This window comes from Panthera leo, chromosome A2 (assembly GCF_018350215.1).
Source record: "Panthera leo isolate Ple1 chromosome A2, P.leo_Ple1_pat1.1, whole genome shotgun sequence".
Lineage (NCBI taxonomy): Eukaryota > Metazoa > Chordata > Mammalia > Carnivora > Felidae > Panthera > Panthera leo.
Genome location: NC_056680.1, coordinates 26,427,430 through 26,448,170, shown reverse-complemented (window position 1 = coordinate 26,448,170; position 20,741 = coordinate 26,427,430). Strand labels below are relative to the sequence as shown.

The 20,741-nt window shown below is 40.2% G+C and overlaps 1 protein-coding gene across 27 annotated transcripts in view; it reads left to right on the top strand.

Annotated features, from left to right (window-relative positions):
* The window catches only part of CFAP20DC (CFAP20 domain containing), a 238,260-nt gene that overhangs the window by 166,425 nt on the left and 51,094 nt on the right, over window positions 1–20,741 (top strand). For 23 of the 27 annotated variants that reach the window (XR_006199909.1, XR_006199910.1, XR_006199908.1 and 20 more), the window contains 2 exons: window positions 12,494–12,538; window positions 13,718–13,921. Coding sequence is in view for 23 of the 27 variants with exons in the window: in XM_042929840.1 (XP_042785774.1) it covers window positions 12,494–12,538; window positions 13,718–13,921 (249 nt within the window). In the remaining 4 variants the exon portion in view is untranslated. Of the gene's footprint in view, window positions 1–11,213; window positions 11,273–12,489; window positions 12,539–13,717; window positions 13,922–20,741 lie in introns of those variants that run through there. The other 4 variants (XM_042929841.1, XM_042929833.1, XM_042929853.1 and 1 more) reach the window with 3 other exon arrangements.

The window sequence follows — 20,741 nt, the reverse complement described above, 5'->3', positions numbered from 1 at the left end:
GCTATGATAAAGGTGCAGGAAGACTAAAACAAGGTGATGTAATAGAGAACAGCGTTGGCCAGAATGGTGGATACTTTATATACTACCTGACAAAGTAGGTGACAGTTGAGCTGAGATTTAAAGTTTAAGATGAAGCTAGCCATGCAGAGAACCTAGGAATAATGTTTCAGATATCAGGAACAGTAGGTGCAAAGCTCCCGAAATGGACATCTATGAGAAATAGTGGAGGTCAGAAAGCTGGGACATAAGGGCAAGGGGAAAGTAGTAGAGGATGAGGGCAGAGAGGTACATAGGACTCAAATGATGTAAGGTCAGGAAGGCCATGGTGAGGAAGGTGGCCTTTATTCCAAATGCAATGGCAAGTCTTTGTAGGGTTTGAAGCAAGGCGATGACATGTACATTCAAAAACTTCCATTTCACAGTGTCAAGATGGATGCAACAAGGCAGGAATAGAAGCAGGGAAAACAGTTGAGGCATTAGTCTGATAGATCAGAGTGGAGAGGAAGAAAATGGCAGATTCCTGGCATAATGGGGGGGGGGGGGCAAAGGGAGGAGGAAACAGGCAGAATCAAGGATGATTCTCAGGTTTGTGTCCTGAATGACCAGGAGGATGGTCATGTAATTTACTGGGCTCTGGAAGACTGCGAGGAGACCTGAGCCATCCACTTAGCCATCAAGGTACTGCAATCAAGAATTCTAAGTGGACACCCCATCGAAAATCTGATCTCCCAAAGTGCCAACGAGAGGTGACTCTATGACAAGGGAAAATTAAAGGTTCTTACAAACGGAGGTACATCCCCTGATACGACAGAGGACTAGTAATTCTTAAGGAACGCTTACTGAAATTGATTTGCTAACTACTTGGTAAACTTCTTCCTTGCAATGTTTTATTCATATTTAAATAGAGTTCCCTATTATTAAGTTCAAATATTTTTAATTAAGAAACAAGTACAGCCCTCTGGGTAATATCGCAACCATGCAGATAGCTGGTAATTAAACTTTTCCACATGTATAACTGCATTCAAACAGTTTTGAATGAAACATTTTAAACCTGTAAATGTCATTATGTGCATCTTTAAACAAACAAACAAAAAAGACGTATATAACAGGCTTTGTGTTTCCAGAAAAAGTTTGAGCTTATTGAAGAATGGTTATTGTCACAAGACAAAATATGCTACCAATTAAAAATTCAGGTATTCTTGGGGTGCCTGGGTGGCTTGGTCGGTTAAGCGTCCGACTTCGGCTCAGGTCATGATCTCACGGTCCGTGAGTTCGAGCCCCGCGTCAGGCTGTGTGCTGACAGCTCAGAGCCTGAAGCCTGTTTCAGATTCTCTGTCTCCCTCTCTCTCTGCCCCTCCCCTGTTCATGCTCTGTCTCTCTCTGTCTCAAAAATAAATAAGCGTTAAAAAATTTAAAAAAAAAATTCAGGTATTCTGTTTAGAAAAAAAAAACATGGCTTTTTATAAGGAAAAAGTAAAATGAATCTCATATAATTTTTTAGTTTAATTTTCACATTTTCATTTTTAAAAAATCAAAACTGAATTGTGGAAGGACACTTTTTTTTTTTTTAATTTTTTTAACGTTTTATTTATTTTTGAGACAGAGAGAGACAGAGCATGAACAGGGGAGGGGCAGAGAGAGAGGGAGACACAGAATCTGAAACAGGCTCCAGGCTCTGAGCTGTCAGCACAGAGCCCGACGCGGGGCTCGAACTCACGGACTGCAAGATCATGACCTGAGCCGAAGCCGGCCGCCCAACCGACTGAGCCACCCAGGCGCCCCTGTGGAAGGACACTTTTAAAAGCCATGGTATAATTTTTTTTGAATTGCCAAGCCATTTCCTTTGGATAATGAAAAGGGATTACTTTCACTGCCTCCCTGATGAACTTGAGCCCATTTTTTTTTTTAAATAGAAGTTTACTGTCCTTTGCAATTTGTACTCTATAAACTTAGAGGAAAATGATTTTGTAAATTTTTAGAGCTTTCAAGCCACTGTTCCATTACATGAAGTTCTGCATTTTCTAGTGTATATAATAATACTCTTTGTTCAAAGGGAAGCCATCTGTCTCTTTGAATTTGCCACTCAAGTATGCCATTTGCAGCTGTCTTTCCAACAATACCCCATTGTTTAAAGAATTCATAAATGTCTTTCTGACCTCTGACTTTCTTCGGTTACAACAATATTCCATTGTTGCAAAACACCTGTTTTGGGGTCAGGTTTCTCTGCGTGTTGTAATTATGTCCATCATCCTGGCCCAACTATGCAGGCTCACCCGGTGACTCTCCCTCCTTCCAAGGCTTCCACTACAGGTGCCCACTGGCCTCATGCTTTCCTGGGCCACCTGATAGACAGCCTTCATCTTTGCCACCCTCAGGGCCTTCCCCAAAGAGAATTCTATGAATGTCAATCTACATTTTCATTCTTCTGAGAGTCAGGAGCAGTAGACACTATGCCTCAGAGCACCCAGCTCAAATCAGACAGACCAGGATTTTAATTCTGGCTTTGCTTCTTTTAACTTATGTGGCCTTGGACACATTTCTTAACCTCCTTGAACCTCAGTTATCTCATCTATCTACTTGGAGAAAATAATAATACTTATTCCATAGGGTCATCATGAGTATTAAATGAGATAGTACATGTAGAACACTTAGTCCAAAATCCACAAATATGCTTTCTTGTACCTATTTCTGAGTAGTTAGAAATGTAAACCAGTGTGCCTGGCATTCTAAAACAAACTTTTTCAAATTCAGTAGAATTCCAAAAACTAATTATTGGTACTATTCAATAAGTGATAGCTATATGTGCTTCTTGTCCTCTGTTAATAGTTGAATCAAGTGCTAACATAAGAATGAATTAATGGGTCACTTCTGCCAGGTAACATGTTGGTGTTTTCTCAATGTTCAACAAAGAGAGAAAAATATTTAGAAGCAGAACCTGATGTCTTTCCGGTCATTCCCCAGAGAGTACCCTCTGTGCGCCTGCCTTGTTCCCAGAGCTGAATTATAGATGTGCAGCTTCGTGGTTGATGGAGTGAATTTAACTTGGACAGGACTAACAGCAGTTTTATAAACCATAGTGTTAGCCATGGTGAGAACACTTCATTCATTACATTGGACACTCCTACCAATTAATAGCCTTTGGAGAAGAGTGTGTTTTCCTGTTTTGTCCAAACTATACTCTCTCTCCTTGCCTCTGAAAAAAGAGTCATTATCTCAGTTTATCTGTCAATGCACTGCAGGGGGTATCACTGAAGCTACAGAATGTGGTGCTTAAATAACATTGGTGCCACTAGTAAAAGGATTTGCATTAAGCATCGAGGTTTCCCAGGTGGAACTTGCTCCTAGCCCTGTGTCTTAATTTTTGAGTATCTTTTTCAGTCCAAATACTTGTGATGCTACAGAGTAGTTTGTTCTTTTGAGTAAACAAACTCTTTGCATCTCATGTCCAATTTAATTGTGGACAAAACGGTCTAGAGTAGAAGTGTGTTTAAATAGTTAAAAATGGAAATGTGGACCAAAATTTGGGTGATGATATGAGATTGCAAAAAGAAGTAGGACATTTTAATATCTCCATTTCTAAACAGCTAGGTATGCAAACAATGTGCCAGTTACTTCGGTGAAGAGGAGCAGTTTCAGATTCTCAGGAATTTCAGAAATGGTAGATAGAAAGACTGGGCAAAAATTAAGAGACTATCAGAAGTATGAATCGATGAAAACACATTAGTTGTTTAGCCAACACACTGTAACTTTTTACTGTCTGTTCTCTAATATTCTAATGCTAAGGTTAGCATCTTACTAGTCAAATGTTTATTGAAGAAATCTATCTTCTTTGATGGCTTAGTTTTCCTAATTTTAAAGGAGCAAGTCATTGCTTGCCATTTCCCGGTTTTATGGAAGAAGCCTCAGGCTGACAGTATTTCCTAGACACATTGAGATCAAGGTCTTTGATTCAAGAACCTTGTTTGCGACTTTAAGGTTTTGGGGTACATATTTGCTGTGTGCCAAGCCCTCTACAAGGTGCCCCACACTTCCTGTCCAGTCTTCATCTCCCACCCTCACAAGAGGGCTTATTCTTATTTGAGAGAACAGGAAGCAGAGAGGTTTTAGCTAGTTCACATCTAGTAGGTGACAAAGCAGAGTATCAAACCCTAGAACTTTGGCCAGAAAAGCTGGCTCACCTTCCACTACACTGCACCACCACCCCCAGAAAAAGGCCACTAGAAAAATTCTGTGATCACGTGGCAACTTAACTTCCATTGGGACTTTAAGCTTTACAGTATTTTAATATGCAGAAGCATGCACAGATGTTGGTGTATCTGTCATTACTACAGTATAGCCAAACTGACATCTGAACTTAAAGTTATCATCTTCCCACTCTAGAAACATCAGTTGGCTTTGCTATTTTCGTTTCTATAAGCAGGCTCAGTAATTGTTTTCCTCCTGGTTCTTTAAATAATATCTTAAACTACCGTGTATTGAATGACTACTGTGCTTAGCCCATGTACAAGGCTACAGTTGCCTTACAGATGGCATATCCTTGAATATAATATAAAACGTGTTCCTGGGGCGCCTGGGTGGCTCAGTCGGTTGAGCGTCCGACTTCAGCTCAGGTCACAATCTCGCGGTCCGCGAGTTCGAGCTCCGTGTCGGGCTCTGGGCTGATGGCTCAGAGCCTGGAGCCTGCTTCCGATTCTGTGTTTCCCTCTCTCTCTGCCCCTCCCCCATTCATGCTGTGTCTCTCTCTGTCTCAAAAATAAATAAACGTTAAAAATAAAAATAAAAAAATAAAACGTGTTCCATTTAGCTTTACTAACTGCCTTCTAGTCTATAGTTGATTGTTAAACTCAAGAAGTACCTTGAACTCAGTAGATAGGTGCTAGAAAATTAGAAATTGTTTATCAACTTCCTTTAAGGTTATTAGAGTTCAGCTATGATTGTCTGAGAATTCTTTCTGAAAATTAGCAGGCTGACTTCCAAGGCAAAATGGATAGAAGTATATTGTATGGAAGTCGTGGAATAAAAGTGTATTCTATACAAATTTAGCCCATCGATGTAAGCATCATTTTAAAAAAATACTTTGGTGCAGGGTGATTGGGCAGCTCAGTCAGTTGAGCGACCAACTCTTAGTTGCTACTCAGGTTGTGATCTCACGGTTCATGAGTTCGAGCCCCACATTGGGCTCCGCTCTGATAGTGCACAGCCTGCTTGGGATTCTCTCTCTCTCTGTCTCTTTCTCTGCCTCTTCCCTGCTTTCTGTCTCTCTCAAAATAAATAAATAAACTTAAAAAAACAATTAAAAAAATACTTTCATGCCCTCTACCCACCCCACCCCTGCCCCGCCAAAGAGAGCTATATGTTATGACATACAAAGCAACCTCTTTGCAAAGACTTTTGCCACTATTGCATTTAAATTACCTGAGAATTCTCTACCTGAGACATTCCTAAGGGGTTAGTATGCATAGATGATTAAGTACAAATTGAGTCAGGGGTTTTGAAGTGTCTCCAGGTTACAAGCCAAAATATTTGTGACAGACATTGCAGAGGTGGCATTGGGTCTGGTTAAGCCTAGGTCAACATGAATGCCATTGACAAAACACGGTCTAGATTCTGAGCAGTTGTTTCTTTTAAATAGCCCGCCTTCTGATGTCTGCTGTGTTCAGTTGATAGGTCATCCCTTCGATTTAGCAAAGTTTTTCAAGTTGCACCGTGGCCTGCTGTTTACATTTTGATTTACCCCTTTGCATGGTGAAGACATATGCCAAAAGCTACCATATATTGTGAAAGAGCTATTTGCTCACGTATGTGTCACTTGCAGCTCATCTCTGAGGCTTCTGTCTTCCCTTCATTCTTATCTTTAGTGGGTCTGCATCCCCAGTGAATCAGGGCAAACTCTTGTGTGGGATACATGCTCAGGACTTTGAAACCAGTCTTCAGGGGGTGCTAGTTGGTGAACAGATGCCTGAACACTATTTACCATCAGCTATTATTTAAAACATCAATGTAGACATTAAACACTGTCTGCCAATAGCAATAGAGAGGAGATTAATCTTCATAATAAAATGCCAATTAAACTTTAAAATTAGCGGGGTGCCTGGGTGGCTCAGTCGGTTGAGCGTCTGACTTCGGCTCAGGTTACGATCTCACGGTTCGTGAGTTTGAGCCCCGCATCAGGCTCTGGGCTGATGGCTCAGAGCCTGGAGCCTGCTTCCGATTCTGTGCCTCCCTCTCTCTCTGCCCCTCCCCCGTTCATGCTCTGTCTCTCTCTGTCCCAAAAATAAATAAACGTTAAAAAAAAAAAAAAGAAAGAAAAGAAAAAAATAAACTTTAAAATTAGCTTTGGAAAATGGATTTCTACTACTTTTCTTGCTATTATGTTGGGTTCCAAAACTTTCTAGTGATAACTTCAAAACTCTTAATAATACACATTTGAACCTACCAGTGATACTGACTCTTCAGCATTTACAAAATACCTTTTTTTTCCTTTTTTCTTTTTTTTTTTTTTTTTTTGCCCCTGCTAAGACAGTGCAGAATAAAGTGCGAGTGATTAACAACTAATTACTTCCTAGGAAATCTTTTTTGAATCTTGGACTTCTTTGCCAGCTTTGGTCATGGAGAAGTACATATATCCTAAGTACCTACTTTGATGAATTTCCACCAACTGAACAAAATCCACGTGACCACCATCCAGATCAAGAAACAGCACAATGCCAACACACCAGGAGCCCCTCCCTCCTTGTCACTATCCCTTTCTGCCACTATCCCTTCAGATTTTCCTCCAAACCCCATACTGGTTTTACCAGTCTCCATCCTCTTGTGCCTGGTTTCTTAGCATTTCTTTTGTGAGATTCAGTGTATCACTTATTTCATTGTTATATAGTGTCCTACTGTGCCACTATCATACCACTTATTTATCCATTCTTTTGATTAGAGCTACTGAGAATATGCCGTTTTTCTTTCTTTTTTCTAAATTCATTATTGACATATGGTTGACATACAACGCATTAGTTACAGGTGTATGATAGAGATTTGACAGTTCTATACATTATTCAATGTTCACCATGGCAAACGTAGTCACCATAAAACGTTATTATAATATTATTGACCGTATTCCCTAGGTTGTACCTTTCATCTCCATGACTTACTTATTTTATGACTGGAAGTCAATACCTCTTAACCCCCATCACCTATTTCACCCATCCCCCACTCACCTCCCCTCTGGTAACCATCAGTTTCTTCTCCCTATTTGCTCGTTTGTTCCTTTGTTTTCTCTTTTAGATTCCACATGAGTGAAATCAAATGGTATTTGTCTTTCTCTGTCTGACTTATTTCACTTAGCATAATGCTCTCTAGGTCCATCCATGTTGTTGCAAGATTTCATTCTTTTTTATGGCTAATATTCCTGTGTGTATGTCTATGTGTGTGTGTATGTGTGTGTATCACATCTTCTTTATCCATTTGTCTTTCAGTGGACACTTGGGCTGCTTCCATAATTTGACTATTGTAAATAATGCTACAGTAAACGTAGGGGTGCATATATCTTTTCCAATTAGTATTTTTGATAAATAAACATTAAAAAATTTCAAATTAGTGTTTTTGTTTTCTTTAGTAAGAAAATGGTATGACAGTTCCTTAAAAATAAAAAATAGATGGGGCACCTGGGTGGCTCAGTTGGTTAAGCGTCCGACTTCAGCCCAGGTCATGATCTCATGGCTCGTGAGTTCAAGCCCCGCGTCAGGCTCTGTGCTGACAGCTCGGAGCTTGGAGCCTGCTTCGGATTCTGTGTCTCCCTCTCTCTCTGCCCCTCCCTAGCTCTCTCTCTCTCTCTCTCTCTCTCTCTCCCTGTCAAAAATAAATAAACTTTAAAAATAATAATAATGACTAAATAATAGAGATATCATATAATCCAATAAGAATACGTCCTTTGATAGAATCATAGACTTTTTTTTAATTTTTTTAACGTTTATTTATTTTTGAGACAGGGACAGACAGCATGAACGGGGGAGGGTCAGAGAGAGAGGGAGACACAGAATTTGAAACAGGCTCCAGGCTCTGAGCTGTCAGCACAGAGCCCAATGCGGGGCTCGAACTCATGGACCACGAGATCATGACCTGAGCGGAAGTCGGATGCTTAACCGACTGAGCCACCCAGGCGCCCCTAGAATCATAGACTTTTAATAAACTTGGGTATGGCAGTGGAAGCCATTTGGTCATAAAAGGTTTAGATTAAATTCTAGGCATTTCCATCCTTGTTCTTTTGGAACTCGATTTCCGATTTCATTTCTGAAACAGTATGTCTAAGTATTTCTAGTGTATTTAATGCTTTTTATGAACATAAGCTCGATACTTCTAGTTTGCCGTATGTTTTCCTGCCTGATGGTTAGAATATGCTGCCGTATCACCCTTCTTATCCTTTGAGGTCCAGCTTAGAGACCATCTCCTCCATGAAGCTTGACCAATCCTACAAGAAGTGACTTCTCTCTTTTCTGAAATGCCAGACTGTTTGGTGTAACTCCTTTCCTCACATTGCCTTTCACATTATATTCTGCTCTAACAGGCACCGTCCCTTTGTAGTAGTAGTTTTTGTATCTTGGTGTAGCTTAAAAGAATACAAAGAGCCAGGAATAGTTTGGTAGACCTTTCATTAAGATTTTTTTACAACATGATGTTCCGTATGCTGTGGGTTCAGGCACTGTTACAATGCAAACCTGATTCAGAAAAAGAGTCTTGGAGGTTTTATCGGTTCCAGAATGAGAATAACGGCCCAATTTTCTCCCAATTTTATTACTCTCCCATCCATATAGAATGGAATGAGTTTCTTCACCTGATCTTATTAACCCAGGGCCGTGTCTCATTTTGGCTCTACACCACCATTGTGAACTTAGCCTTAGAACTTAGAACAGTTCAGTAAAACGAGCTCTTATCTGAGGCTCACAACATGAGGCACGTGTTTGATCAATTAAGCTCTTCTGCCTTACTAGCTTGAGAAGAGAGATTAGGTGAAGGGCATCAAGTTATAAGGTTATTTTTGTTTGTTGTGTTTTATTATTTTGCTGGAATTATCAATTTTCCTTTTAATCATGATTAAGACTCTGATTAATACTACATTCAGGTGTATGCTACCTTATTTTATGTTCATTTTTTTCTAGCTCTTGATTTCCTTACTAGATTCTAAGGGGCCACATCTCATTTGTCTTTGTGGCTTCACTGTGTTAGGCTTCTAGAAATGTCTGAAGGAAGATCAATGAAAATGAGTGGCTTGAATGGCTTCACGAGGGAAAGACTTGCCTGGGAATCTGAGCACAGCAGAATTGTATATAGCCTTGAGCCCATTACCTCCTTCCTGAAACAAATCTGACTGATATATCAATGTCCCCCTTCTTTCCTCCAAGGATATTTTGAGGCAAAATTGGGTTATACATAACATCTTGAGCCTTTCAGAGATAGAATTAGATAAGGCACTTGCCTCTCAAGCGTTGTATAATTTAGTTAGATAGTGTCTTGTGCTTGAGTCCCCTTTCATGTGAAGACTTTATTGCAAGACTTCTTTCAAAAAATATATATATATATATGAATAAATGATTCAGCCTTTCTGATAATTTTGAAATGGTTTAAGAGATTACAAATCAAGAATGTATCAGGAGACTAAGTTAATTACCTGTCTCTGCCACCAGTTGCTCTATTCATGACCCTGGAGAACGTCACTTCTTTTTCTGCTCATCTTTGGCTGCCTCTTCCAGGGTGTTGTCAGAACACATTTTACTATTGTATGAAATAAAATCATGGAAATTCAGAGTGCATAGCATCAACAGTTCCTGGCCCACAATAGGGTCTCAGTATTTGTAGAGTAAATGAATGAATGAATCAATTGGTCCGTTTCCACCACTGCAGATTACTGCAATATTCCCAGCAGGTGTCATTTCCCCAGCCTCTGCTTTAGTACTTCCGGTGGTAGAGAGAGCTCACTCCCTCTGAAGGCCACTCATTCCCTTTGTCAACAAATTTAATTACTATCCAGTGTCACCTTGGACCCCTGTGAGGTGTCTTCCAATTCTGCTGGGCAGTTAGTCATTGCTGTACTGCATTCCTCAAGCATCTTAGTCATATCTCTGTTGTAGTATTGATCCCGGTACATATAATACCCTGATTTATAATGCCTGTTATGTCTCCCGTTTCTCATCTATGAGCTCCATGAGGACAGAGGTGTGTCTTATTTTCTTTATACTCCCAGCTCCTGGCATAGTACAGAATAGATGAACTCCCACTGGGTGGAGGGGGGAGAGGAAAGAACAGTAATAACAGGAAGCGTATGTATTGATTGCCAACTCTGCGGTCCTCAAGAAGGAGGTACTCACCCAAGATGTACACCAAAAATGATCCATTGGGATCATTGAAGGAGAAAATTTTTGAGCTATTTCCATTTTTGTTAAGCTCCACCGTTTTATATATGTTTTATACTATGCATACTAGTTTAATATAGCTATACATGTGGCAGTCTCTCCTATGCTGTCCTGCCCACCACTCCCTGTGGTATATTCAATAAACTCCTATCTCTGTAAAAAACTACATATATATATATATATATATATATATATATATATATATATATGTATATACACACACACATTGTTTAATTTATAAATAATCATATATGAGAAGGTACATACTCAAACATTTTTTCATAGAGGTACAAAGCCTAAGTTTGGGGGCCCTTAGTGTAGCTGTTTGTCAGATACTACGTTAAGCATTTTACATACATTACTTCATTCAGCCCACTGAAAATCACATGAAGTATACATGAGGTATATATGAGGTATGCATGAGGTATCCATTTTACAGATGAAGAAACTGAGGAAAGGAGAGGTTAGGTAATTTGCCCAGTCACATCAAGCTGTTAATCAATGGAACTAAGGGCCCAGACTCAGATCTGTCAGGCTTAACCACTGCCCATTGTCTCTTGGTTTTCTGCCCTAACACCTATGGTTGTACCTGAGGCGCAGTACAGGTTTGTGGATTAAATAAATAAAAGGAATGGATGAATTAATCACACTGAGTACATATTAAAGCTTTCTCAAGAAAGACGAAAACAGAATTTCCTTTCTCACTGTAAAAGTATGTGTTAGCAATGACAAGCCACATAACATGCTTAGGTGACACATTAGAATCTTTCATTCCGTTTTTGTTTTCCTTTTTTTTTTTTCCTTTTTTTTTGACAGAAAAACTGAAGCAAAGCACAGCAAGTCGCAATGTTCACTGTTGAGCCCACAGTCAAGCTGTGAGTCTAGTTTTCACATCTGAGTACTGAACTACCTTGTTTTTATTGAGATATAATTCATATACCATAAAAGTCAGCCTCCTAAAGAGTACAGTTCAGTTTTTAGCATATTCGCGAGATTCTGTAACCATGTAATTTCAGAACATTTGCATCCCCCACAAAAGACACTGCATACCCATTGGCAGTCGCTCCCCATTCCAGCCCTCTCAGCCCTGGGCAACAGCCCATCTGCTTTCTGTCTCTACAGATAGGCCTGTTCTGAACATCTCATACAAATGGAATCATACAATCTGTGACCTTTTGTCTGCGGTTTCTTTCACTTAGCAGAATATTTTCAAGTTTCATCCATGTTGTAGCACATGTCAGTATTTCATGACCCTTCATGGGTAAATTACATTCCATTGTGTGGGTAAGCAAAATTCTACTCATCAGGTGATGGACATTTGGTTGTTTCCACTTTTTGGCTATTATGAATAGTGCTGCTGTGAACACTGGTGTTCAAGTTTTTGTATGAACATCTGTTTTCATTTCTCTTGCGTATGTGCCCAGGAGTGAATTACTGGGCCATGTGGCCCATGTTTAACATTTTGAGGAACCACCTAACTGTTTTCCAAAGTGGTGGCATCATTTTACATTCCCACCGGCAACTTGTGAGGATTCCAATTTCTTTGCATCCTCACCAACACTTGTTACTGTCCAACTGTGTATAATGACAGCCCTAATGGGTATGAATGGTGTTTCATTGTGGTGCTGATTTGTATTTCTCTAATGACAGTGATGCTGAGCATCTTTTCTTATGTTTATTGTTCCCCCAACTATTTCTTCTACATTTAAGTTATTTCTGTTTCTCTTTTGTTTTAGTATTTTTCATTAGAAAAAACACTCATTAGATACTCATTAGAGTATAAATTTTTTTCTTCTTGTGATACCTGTTTTGTCTCAAGAACTCTCAAAACCTATTAAATACTCATGGAATCTCCTGTTAGAGATTGCATGGTCTCTCAGGGTGCCAGGCTGCTGCAGCCACAAATTATAAAAATTTAAATGAGTTTCCACTAGCAACTTTCCAGAAAATGTCTACATCACATTATTAGATCACAAGCTTTCATAATCCCCTAGTTATGATAATGACAGTACTTTATTTAAAACTTTTTAATGTCATAGAAACACAAGAATTTTTTAAATTATATTTCCTTAATTTTTTACATCCCTATGAGGCAGAAAAGAAGAGAAGACAGTAGCTGTCTCAGAGAGTCCTCCGAGAAAGTAAGTATAGAGGTTTGAGTATCTAAAAAATTCTAGTGTATCATGAAACCTTTTTGAGTACAAGCAGTGTTTGCAGATGGGCAAGAAAATTCCAAGATTGTTTTTAGGTTATATGGCAGTCCCGGATGTAAATCAGTACTCACAAGTGATGCTAACATTTTAGCGATGTTAAAATTAACCTTTGCCATCAAACTTGGTTTTAGACCACAGAGAAAGAAAGGTTTTTGAACATTCCGTATGACAGTTTCTTCCCTGTACATTGAAAGAATATTCCCATTAGCCTCTAAAGATTTGTAGTAGTATTCTTGGGGAGAAATATACCGGACAGATTGCATGTAATCTGTATTATATATATATAGTATTATATATATGTATATATATAGTAAAGTCCAGTTCAGTGTGTTTGTTATAGCTATGAGGTCTTTATGGCTTTCAGAACTTACTTGTTCCCATCTTAAGATTATATTTTATTTGATGGCTTTTATTAGCATCAGTCATTCTCAATCTTACTGAAAGTTGAATGTATTTGGTCATAATGTTTACAGTGATGAAATTCATCAGTATTCTTGTAAACTGGATCTTCACCTGGAAAGTGATTTTTCTTTTTAAAAAAAACTTTTTGAATTTTTTTGTAGTCAAACACTGGTCAAGCACCAGACATGAGAAATACAATGAGTGTAAGGCAATGGTGTTTGCCTTTGTAGAGCCTGTAGACCACCTGTGAATCCCATAAATGATTGCATAACTGCAATTGTGATAAATGCTAAAAAAATGAGCACCTTATGATTCCATGAGAGCACTTACTGTGGAGGGGCTGACCCAGTTTGTGTTTGTCCTAAAAGGCTTCCCTGGAAGATGACACAATTTGGGACCCAAAGGGCACCTAGGAGTTAGCCAGTACGTGGGGCCACAGGCTAGCATGTGCATAGGCACTAAGGCAGACATGAGTTTGATGCTCTTGAGGACTTTAATGAAAGACAGTGTGGCTGATGTGCTGGGAGCAAACAAAGTGAGGCAGGTGGGGTAGGCATTGTATAAGGGCACTTTAAGGGTCAGGGCATCAGTCAGTGGAGAGCCCTTGAAAGGGATTAAGGCTGTAGAGTAACATCTGTTGGTAGTGAATAAATTAAGAATAGCCAAGTAACCCTTTGCTCTGTCCCTTTCTTCTCTCTTGGTCAGGAATATGACTGGAGGAACTATCAGCCCAGCCAGATGAGTGAATCTGAGTTGCAAATGCTGGCCAGCCTGCGGCGGCAACAGAATGAAGAACTGGAGGATATGGGGGCTTCCCATGGCCTGAGTGCTTCCCAGGTGGACAACTGTAATGTCAGCATTAGCACCAGCAGTGATGACACAACCACCTGGAACTCCTGCCTGCCACCTGTGAGTCTAGGGATTTGCATCTTTGTTTATTGCCTTAATGGCAAGCAAGTTTCTTTCTAACAAAGCCCAGCCTTGCCTGGGAAAACTAGGGCCAGCATGAGAACACTCCCCATGAGAAATATTTAGAGCCCATTCAGGAGCGCCTGGCTGACTCAGTCAGTAGAACATGCCATTCTCGATCTCGAGGTTGTAAGTTCAAGCCCCAGGTCAGATGTAGAGAATACTTAAAAATAAAAATTATTAAAAAAAAAAAAGAAAAATATTCAGAGCCCATTTTAGGTCTGTCTTTTCTTAAATTGTCTTACCTTCAGGTAATTGTATGGTGATATATACAAACATACATTGAAAGCAAAAAAGAGTAATTTTACTGTCAATTCTGGGTATCTCACTGTATCCCCAGCTCCTAGCACAAGCCCTGGCACACAGAAGAGGGTCGATATTTGTTAAATGAATGTTTATTAAGTAAATGAAAAAGAAGGATGTTTACTCCTCCCTGTGTCTAAGAGCCATGGTAGGCATTGCAGATGCTTCAGCAGCTTGTATTTTCCCGTACGTTTATACAGTTAAAGCCCTTTTAAACATGGCCCACCATCCTCACTATAGGCCAACCAAGAAGCTGGATCAGGTCAGGGCCTTCCTATTCTTCAGGTGAAGAAACTAACCTATCCTGGGTCCAAGCTTCCACACCTGGTGAGTGGTGGAACCAGAGAAGAACCCAGTGTTTTGACTCAGTCCATTTTCCCCAATACTGTCCTCAAGGATCTTAAGGCTGAATTGGAAGGACAAAGCAGAAGCACTGACAGAACAGTCCTATACAGCTTTAAAAACGCCATAAGGCAGAATAATAAAATCAGTATTATTATAATAGTGGTAATTAGAGCTACCATTTCTTTAAGTACCTAGAGACATTTTAAGACCTCCATTGGCCCAAGGAAATTTACTTGTAGTTTACTTATATTTACATATAAGGTCACATTCAACATCAGATCAAACATTAAAATACACTGTGATCCAACAATAAATACAACTTTTTTACTATACAGTTTTTGAAAGGGAATATAAAACTGAGTAACTGATTTATATTTATATAAAATTATATAAAGGTTGAGTTCAAGTGTAGTTGACAGTGGATAACATATGTTTTAAGTATTGAATTAAATATTCATTAATTTTGCAATTTTCCTTCCAAGAAATTTTTTTTCCCAAGTCTCCAGCATCTTTGTAGGTCTTAGAAATCTCAGATGCTCTGGCACTAGGCCTTACATGTGTTATCTAATCCATTCCTTACTGCTGTCCTGTGTGGTAAATGCTGTTGAGTTCCCATTTCCAGATGGGAAAATTGACACTCTTGAGTGAAATGATTCAGCCTTAGCTTGGCAGGACTCCTGAGTCTGAACTTCTAACCACCATGATAAAGTGACTTCTCAATGTGGGACTTAATTTGCCAAATAAGTGCTACATCCAGCAGAAGGTGAGATTTTTGCTCTGGAGAGTACTTAACAAGTGTTCATGGAGGACGAATTTAGATTGGCTCTAACAAGACGTGGGGGCAGGCTTCTCTTGCCTTAGTTATATTTTCATTAAACTGAATGATCAGGCCTGTATAACTCCTCCAGCAGCCTTGGTGCCAAAGTATCTACCCCTCCCCCCCCACCCCCCCTCCCCGCACCAAAGAAAAATATCCCTGTGTGCTGGTTACTCAGAGTATCCTTGGAGCCAGAGCTAAGAACATAAGAATAAGTTGCAGGGGCTCCTAGGTGGCTCAGTCGGTTAAATGTCCAACTCTTAATCTCAGCTCAGGTCATGATCTCACAGTTCGTGGGATCAAGCCCCTCGTCAGGCTCTGTGCTGACAGCATGGAGCCTGCTTGGGATTCTCTCTCTCCCTCTCTCTCTGCCCCTCCCCAACTTGTGTGTGCACTTGCATGCACACATGCTCTGTCTCTCTTTCTCTCTCAAAATAAATAAATAAACTTAAAAAAAAAAAGAAGTTGCAGACTTTTGCCAATATAATTTAGAATGGAATTGAAATATGGCCTTTCTTATAAAATAATCCTTAGCAGTCATTTAAATGGAAAGTAAGAAAAAGAGCAGTGGCCCCCTAAACAAGCTCTTTCTGTAGTGAAGTAACTTGGAGACCAGCATTACAAAGGGCAAACTGAGGAATGATTATTTATGGACTGAAAAGGCTGAGCTCTTGGTTGCCCTGGATACGGTGTTCTCATCCCTGTCCTGTTCTGGCAAGGACTGAAGTCCTCATGCACAACAACTGCTCCGCTCTGAAAGTGCGTGGCCAAAAATAACATCGTTGGTAATGAACTTAATAACCCCTCCATTTGACCAAATGAGAAATTGAAAACAGTCTATTTTTTAGACAGAGAAAATAATTGAAAAGCCTACCTTTGGTATTCATAAGATATGTTTATTATTGCATCAAATTCAGCCTATTTCAATACTGGAACTATCACCAAATGGAAAATTGCATTTCTTAATGAACACTGCATCTTGTTGTTCATACAGAGTTTAAATAGAGCAATTTGCAAGAACGATTGTGGTCTGAGAGCTCATGCCTTTCCCTTTAGAAGTTGTACAGGGAGGGTGAAAAAGAAGAACAAACTCATAACTTGATCATGATGGTCTCCTGCTTTTTGTGTATCTCAGTGGTGCCACCATCCACACTGGCACTCAAACCAGAAATGTGGAGGACACCTCCATTTCTCCCACCCCTTCATTTCCAAATCCCCTCACTACCTAACACCATAGCTTTGGCACTTTATTTTCATCCACATTCCTTCCATAGTCTCCTGGCTACCTCTCTGCCTCCAGGCCAGGCACCACAGCCTGATGGTGAGGAGCCTCTGCTCTGAGAACAAATTGCCAGGGTTCAAATCCAAGCTGTGACCTTGTAAAGCACTTGGCACTGTATCTGAGGCATAATAAGCATTTGGTAAATTAAGGTTAGTTGTCATTATTATCTTTATTATTCACACTAGTGATCTTCCTAAAGCCCAGATCTAATCTTATCTCTTCCCTGCATAAAGCCTTTCCTAGCTTCCCATTGCCTCTTTGTTTAGGCAAAATACAAGACCCCCCATGATCTGAGACCTGCCCCACTCCCTGGGCTCATCTCTCACTGTTCCTCAGCTTTCGTTCCACAAGTTATAACTTCCAGAACACACTCTGCACACATCCTTGTACCTCATACCTGATTGTCTCTTCAGACTTAGCTCTAAAGCCTGCTGTAGCTTCTCAAGGCCTCATTGTAAGAGACCTTCCTTTCTGCTACTAAAAGACAGGAATATCTCCATTACACTCTTGTTCCCGAACCCAAGTTCACCTGCCCATCACCTGAAAGATCATTACTCGAGAGATGAGTTTGGATTGGAAAGGGTAGGGGCACCTGGGTGGCTCAGCTGGTTAAGCATTTGACTCTTGATCTCAGCTCAAGTCTTTGAGCCCCACGTTGAGCCCATGTTGGGCCCTGCATTGGACGTGAAAGCCTACTTAAAAAAAAAAAAAAAAAAAGGAAAGGAAAGGAGTTTGAGCTTTATTCAGGAGGCCAGCAGGCAGACCCTTGGCCAAAGGGCAACTCCAAGGTTTCTGCATGGCCCAGGAGTTTTTAAAGGAGTTTAGGGCAGTTAATCAGCAGAGTGAGTGCGGTGGCCAGTAACATCTGTTGATCACACGCAGACTCGATGGTGCCAGCTACAGACATTCTCTCAGGGCTCAGGGGTTGTGTGAGGGGGTCCAGTTCTTGTTTCATGATGCAAAGAAGCACTGTTCTTTCCACAAAGGAGGGCAAGTTCTACAGCTACACAGAGGGAGGTCAGTAAAATCTTTTGTGTGACCTGAAAAAGAAAAACATTTTGCCAAAATTTGCTGGGCTAATCGGAAAGCCAAGGTGACTTCAGACAGACTTGCTGGCCTCTGTGGTCTGGGAAAGTTCTGGTCCTTCACTCCTCAAGACCAGTGGTCTGCAAATCTCAAAGAAAGTGTGTTAGTTCTGTTACAGATCAGGGGCCTTCAGGCAGCAAGTAAGGAGTGTGTTAACTTGAAGCAGCCCTTAAGACCAGCTAGAGTGCTCTTATACTCTCACCTCAACCTAGCTTATCTGTCCCACATTAATTCATTCCACATATTTGTTTTTTGCTTTGGCTTTTGTTTTTGAGTGGTACAGTATGCTGTGAACTGTGCTGGGGATACAAATAAGGCTTGACCCAGCCTTGAGATGTTCACTGGGTTGGAGGGAGGTAGAGAGTAAACAGCTACCCGTAAGTCGGGGCAGTAGTGATAAGAGAATAAAGAGTTCTATAATAGATACAGAAGAGAGACCCACATCAGAGGGAACAATTAATTCTACCTGTTTCACAGAGAAGACTACAGTTAAGCCAGAGTTGAAGAATGAGTGCACGCTCACCATGTGGAAAGAGGGGGAAAGGAATTCCGAGTTCTGAAAAGGAACAGAATTTCATCTATGGACGTGAGGGTGGAGTCTCTCCTTTAACAGGATAATCTCTTTGTTTCTCCATCACCTTAAACAGAACTCTTTGCTTATCCCACCATCACTACCAACCGCTACCCAGCAGACAAAAAGAACTCCCCCATACTTTGGCTACACTGTGCAGCTTGCACAGATCATGCGATGCCCTTGTCCAGATCGTGTCAATCGTGTCATTGCTCATCATGCTTTTCCCTCTGCCTGGAGACCCTCCACCCCTCTCCTCTACCTGGAGCACCCCTTGTTTTCCAAGGCCCAACTCAAACATTACTGCTTCATGAAACCCTCTTTGACCCTCAACCACCCTGCACAGAATTATTTGCTTCCTTCTGTGGGTTCCCATTATCTTCAGGCTCGGTGTTAGCATTTACCACATCAGGGAACCATTGTTAGCAGTGTGCCCCAGGCCTGGTTGTGAGTTCTCGGAAGGCAGCACCGTGCTGAGTCCAGTGCCTGGCATGAGGTCACCTTCAATCACTGGTTGTTGGTCACAGATTGAATGAATAAACCAGAAGTATTAAAAGGTTCTCTTTTTTTACTCTACAATAGCATAATTTTCATCAAAATTCCAAAATAAACATCAACTTGGCTTTGCTTAAATAAACCCTGACCAATGCAGGTAATATTTTACATTCAAGTTTGATAAATGGATATTAAATACACAAAGGAAAGAAATCTCTCAGGGCTTGATGACCAATGGTTTAAAAAGGAGATTTAAGCAGGTCACATTCAATTTAGCATCTTTACGTAACTACTTCACACACTGCAGTCTGAAACCCAAAAGCCTATGCAAAGTAAAATGAAGAGTCTTTAGCAAAATCTATTGTGTTTACTACCAGTTTTGATTCCTCAGCTTTTCTCAGCATCTGTACAGTTCAGAGTAATATGTACTGTTTAAAAGGTGTTTAGACATAATAAATTAGTCATTTAAAAGTGTAATTAAATGTAACCATATTTCTCATAGCAAATTGGCTTTTGTAGGCATCTTTTGCTAAATAAATCAAGCCTACTGAGAAATCCATTGGCCTTTGACAGACAAATTTTTCAAAGTTTCTAACTTAGAACCAAATTCAATTAAAACAATACTTTACAACTTCTGTGGAAACCAGGCTACAAGTAATCAATTTTGGAGGGTTTCCGTTAGGAGTAGCTCTCATGAGATTTATTTAAAAACTTGGCTCTGGGAAGCCTTAGGAAGGGAGTTAGGAGTTGCTTATGATGGATTCTTAAATGAATTTTATTTTGGTGAGGGCTTTTGATTGACAATAGCATAGAATCGTGTCATGGGTAGGTGGGTATGTGTATGGTTTCTTTTTAAGGAAAAAGAGTAGCTATTAATGGTAGCAGCTTCTTGCCAAAAGAATGTAGACCCTGCATCAGCCAACCTGAGCTCAGATCCCAGCTCTTCCATTTACTGGCACGATCGCCTGTAAACTTAGGAGTAGTAAAAGGGCTTCGTTTTATTGGCGTGGTGAGAACTGAATGGGTATGGGGAATGCACATGCCCAGTGCCTAGCAGAGTACACGCACAGCTCTTATCTGCTGCTCCCCCAAAGTTATTCTCCTCAAAGGGCCACCTGAGTGATCAGAAAAGATTTCTAGGACATTTCCCTTTTTTGTGACCGCTGAGGGTTCTAAGGATAGGTAGAGGTTCTACTATGCTTGTTTGGATGTGAGCTTAACCACTGAAATCCAGACTTACCCCTCAGAGCTTTACAAATAAACCCTTCCGTTATTTTATTATTTCACTCTTTCATTATTTCTCTGTCCTGCCTTTACCCTAGATTCAAGAAAAGCGTTCCTCATGTGCATGCTACCCTGTAGGCAGATACCCTAAAGCCATCATTCCTTCAAGTTAAGAATTCCCATAATCTAATATCAAGCACATAACTCTCCTCAGCTTGTTTAAAAAAAAAAAAAAAAAAAAAAAACGCTCATCGCATGCATCCATCAACATGGCACATTGCAGAGCATACTATTTGGAGAAACCAGGCAAAATGCACTTAATAAAATTACAAGCATATGGTGAGGTTCTCAGACAAGTTATTTATGGTCTTGATTAACCTTGCAACATTTTTGCCATTTTCATAGGTTTTACATAACAACATGAAAATATTGTCTTTACCTTTTAACATGGCAGGATTATCTTATCTCCTGTTCTTTTATTTAGCCTTCTCTTCTCTCCCTCACCCCAGAATTTCTAGCAGCTTGGTCATGGGGAAGCAAAGCTTCTTGTGCTCCTGGCAAATTTTAGGAATTTGGGTTTTCCTGACACTAGTGCATAGCAACAGCGCCACCAAAAGGACCAGGGCCTGCGTTTCTA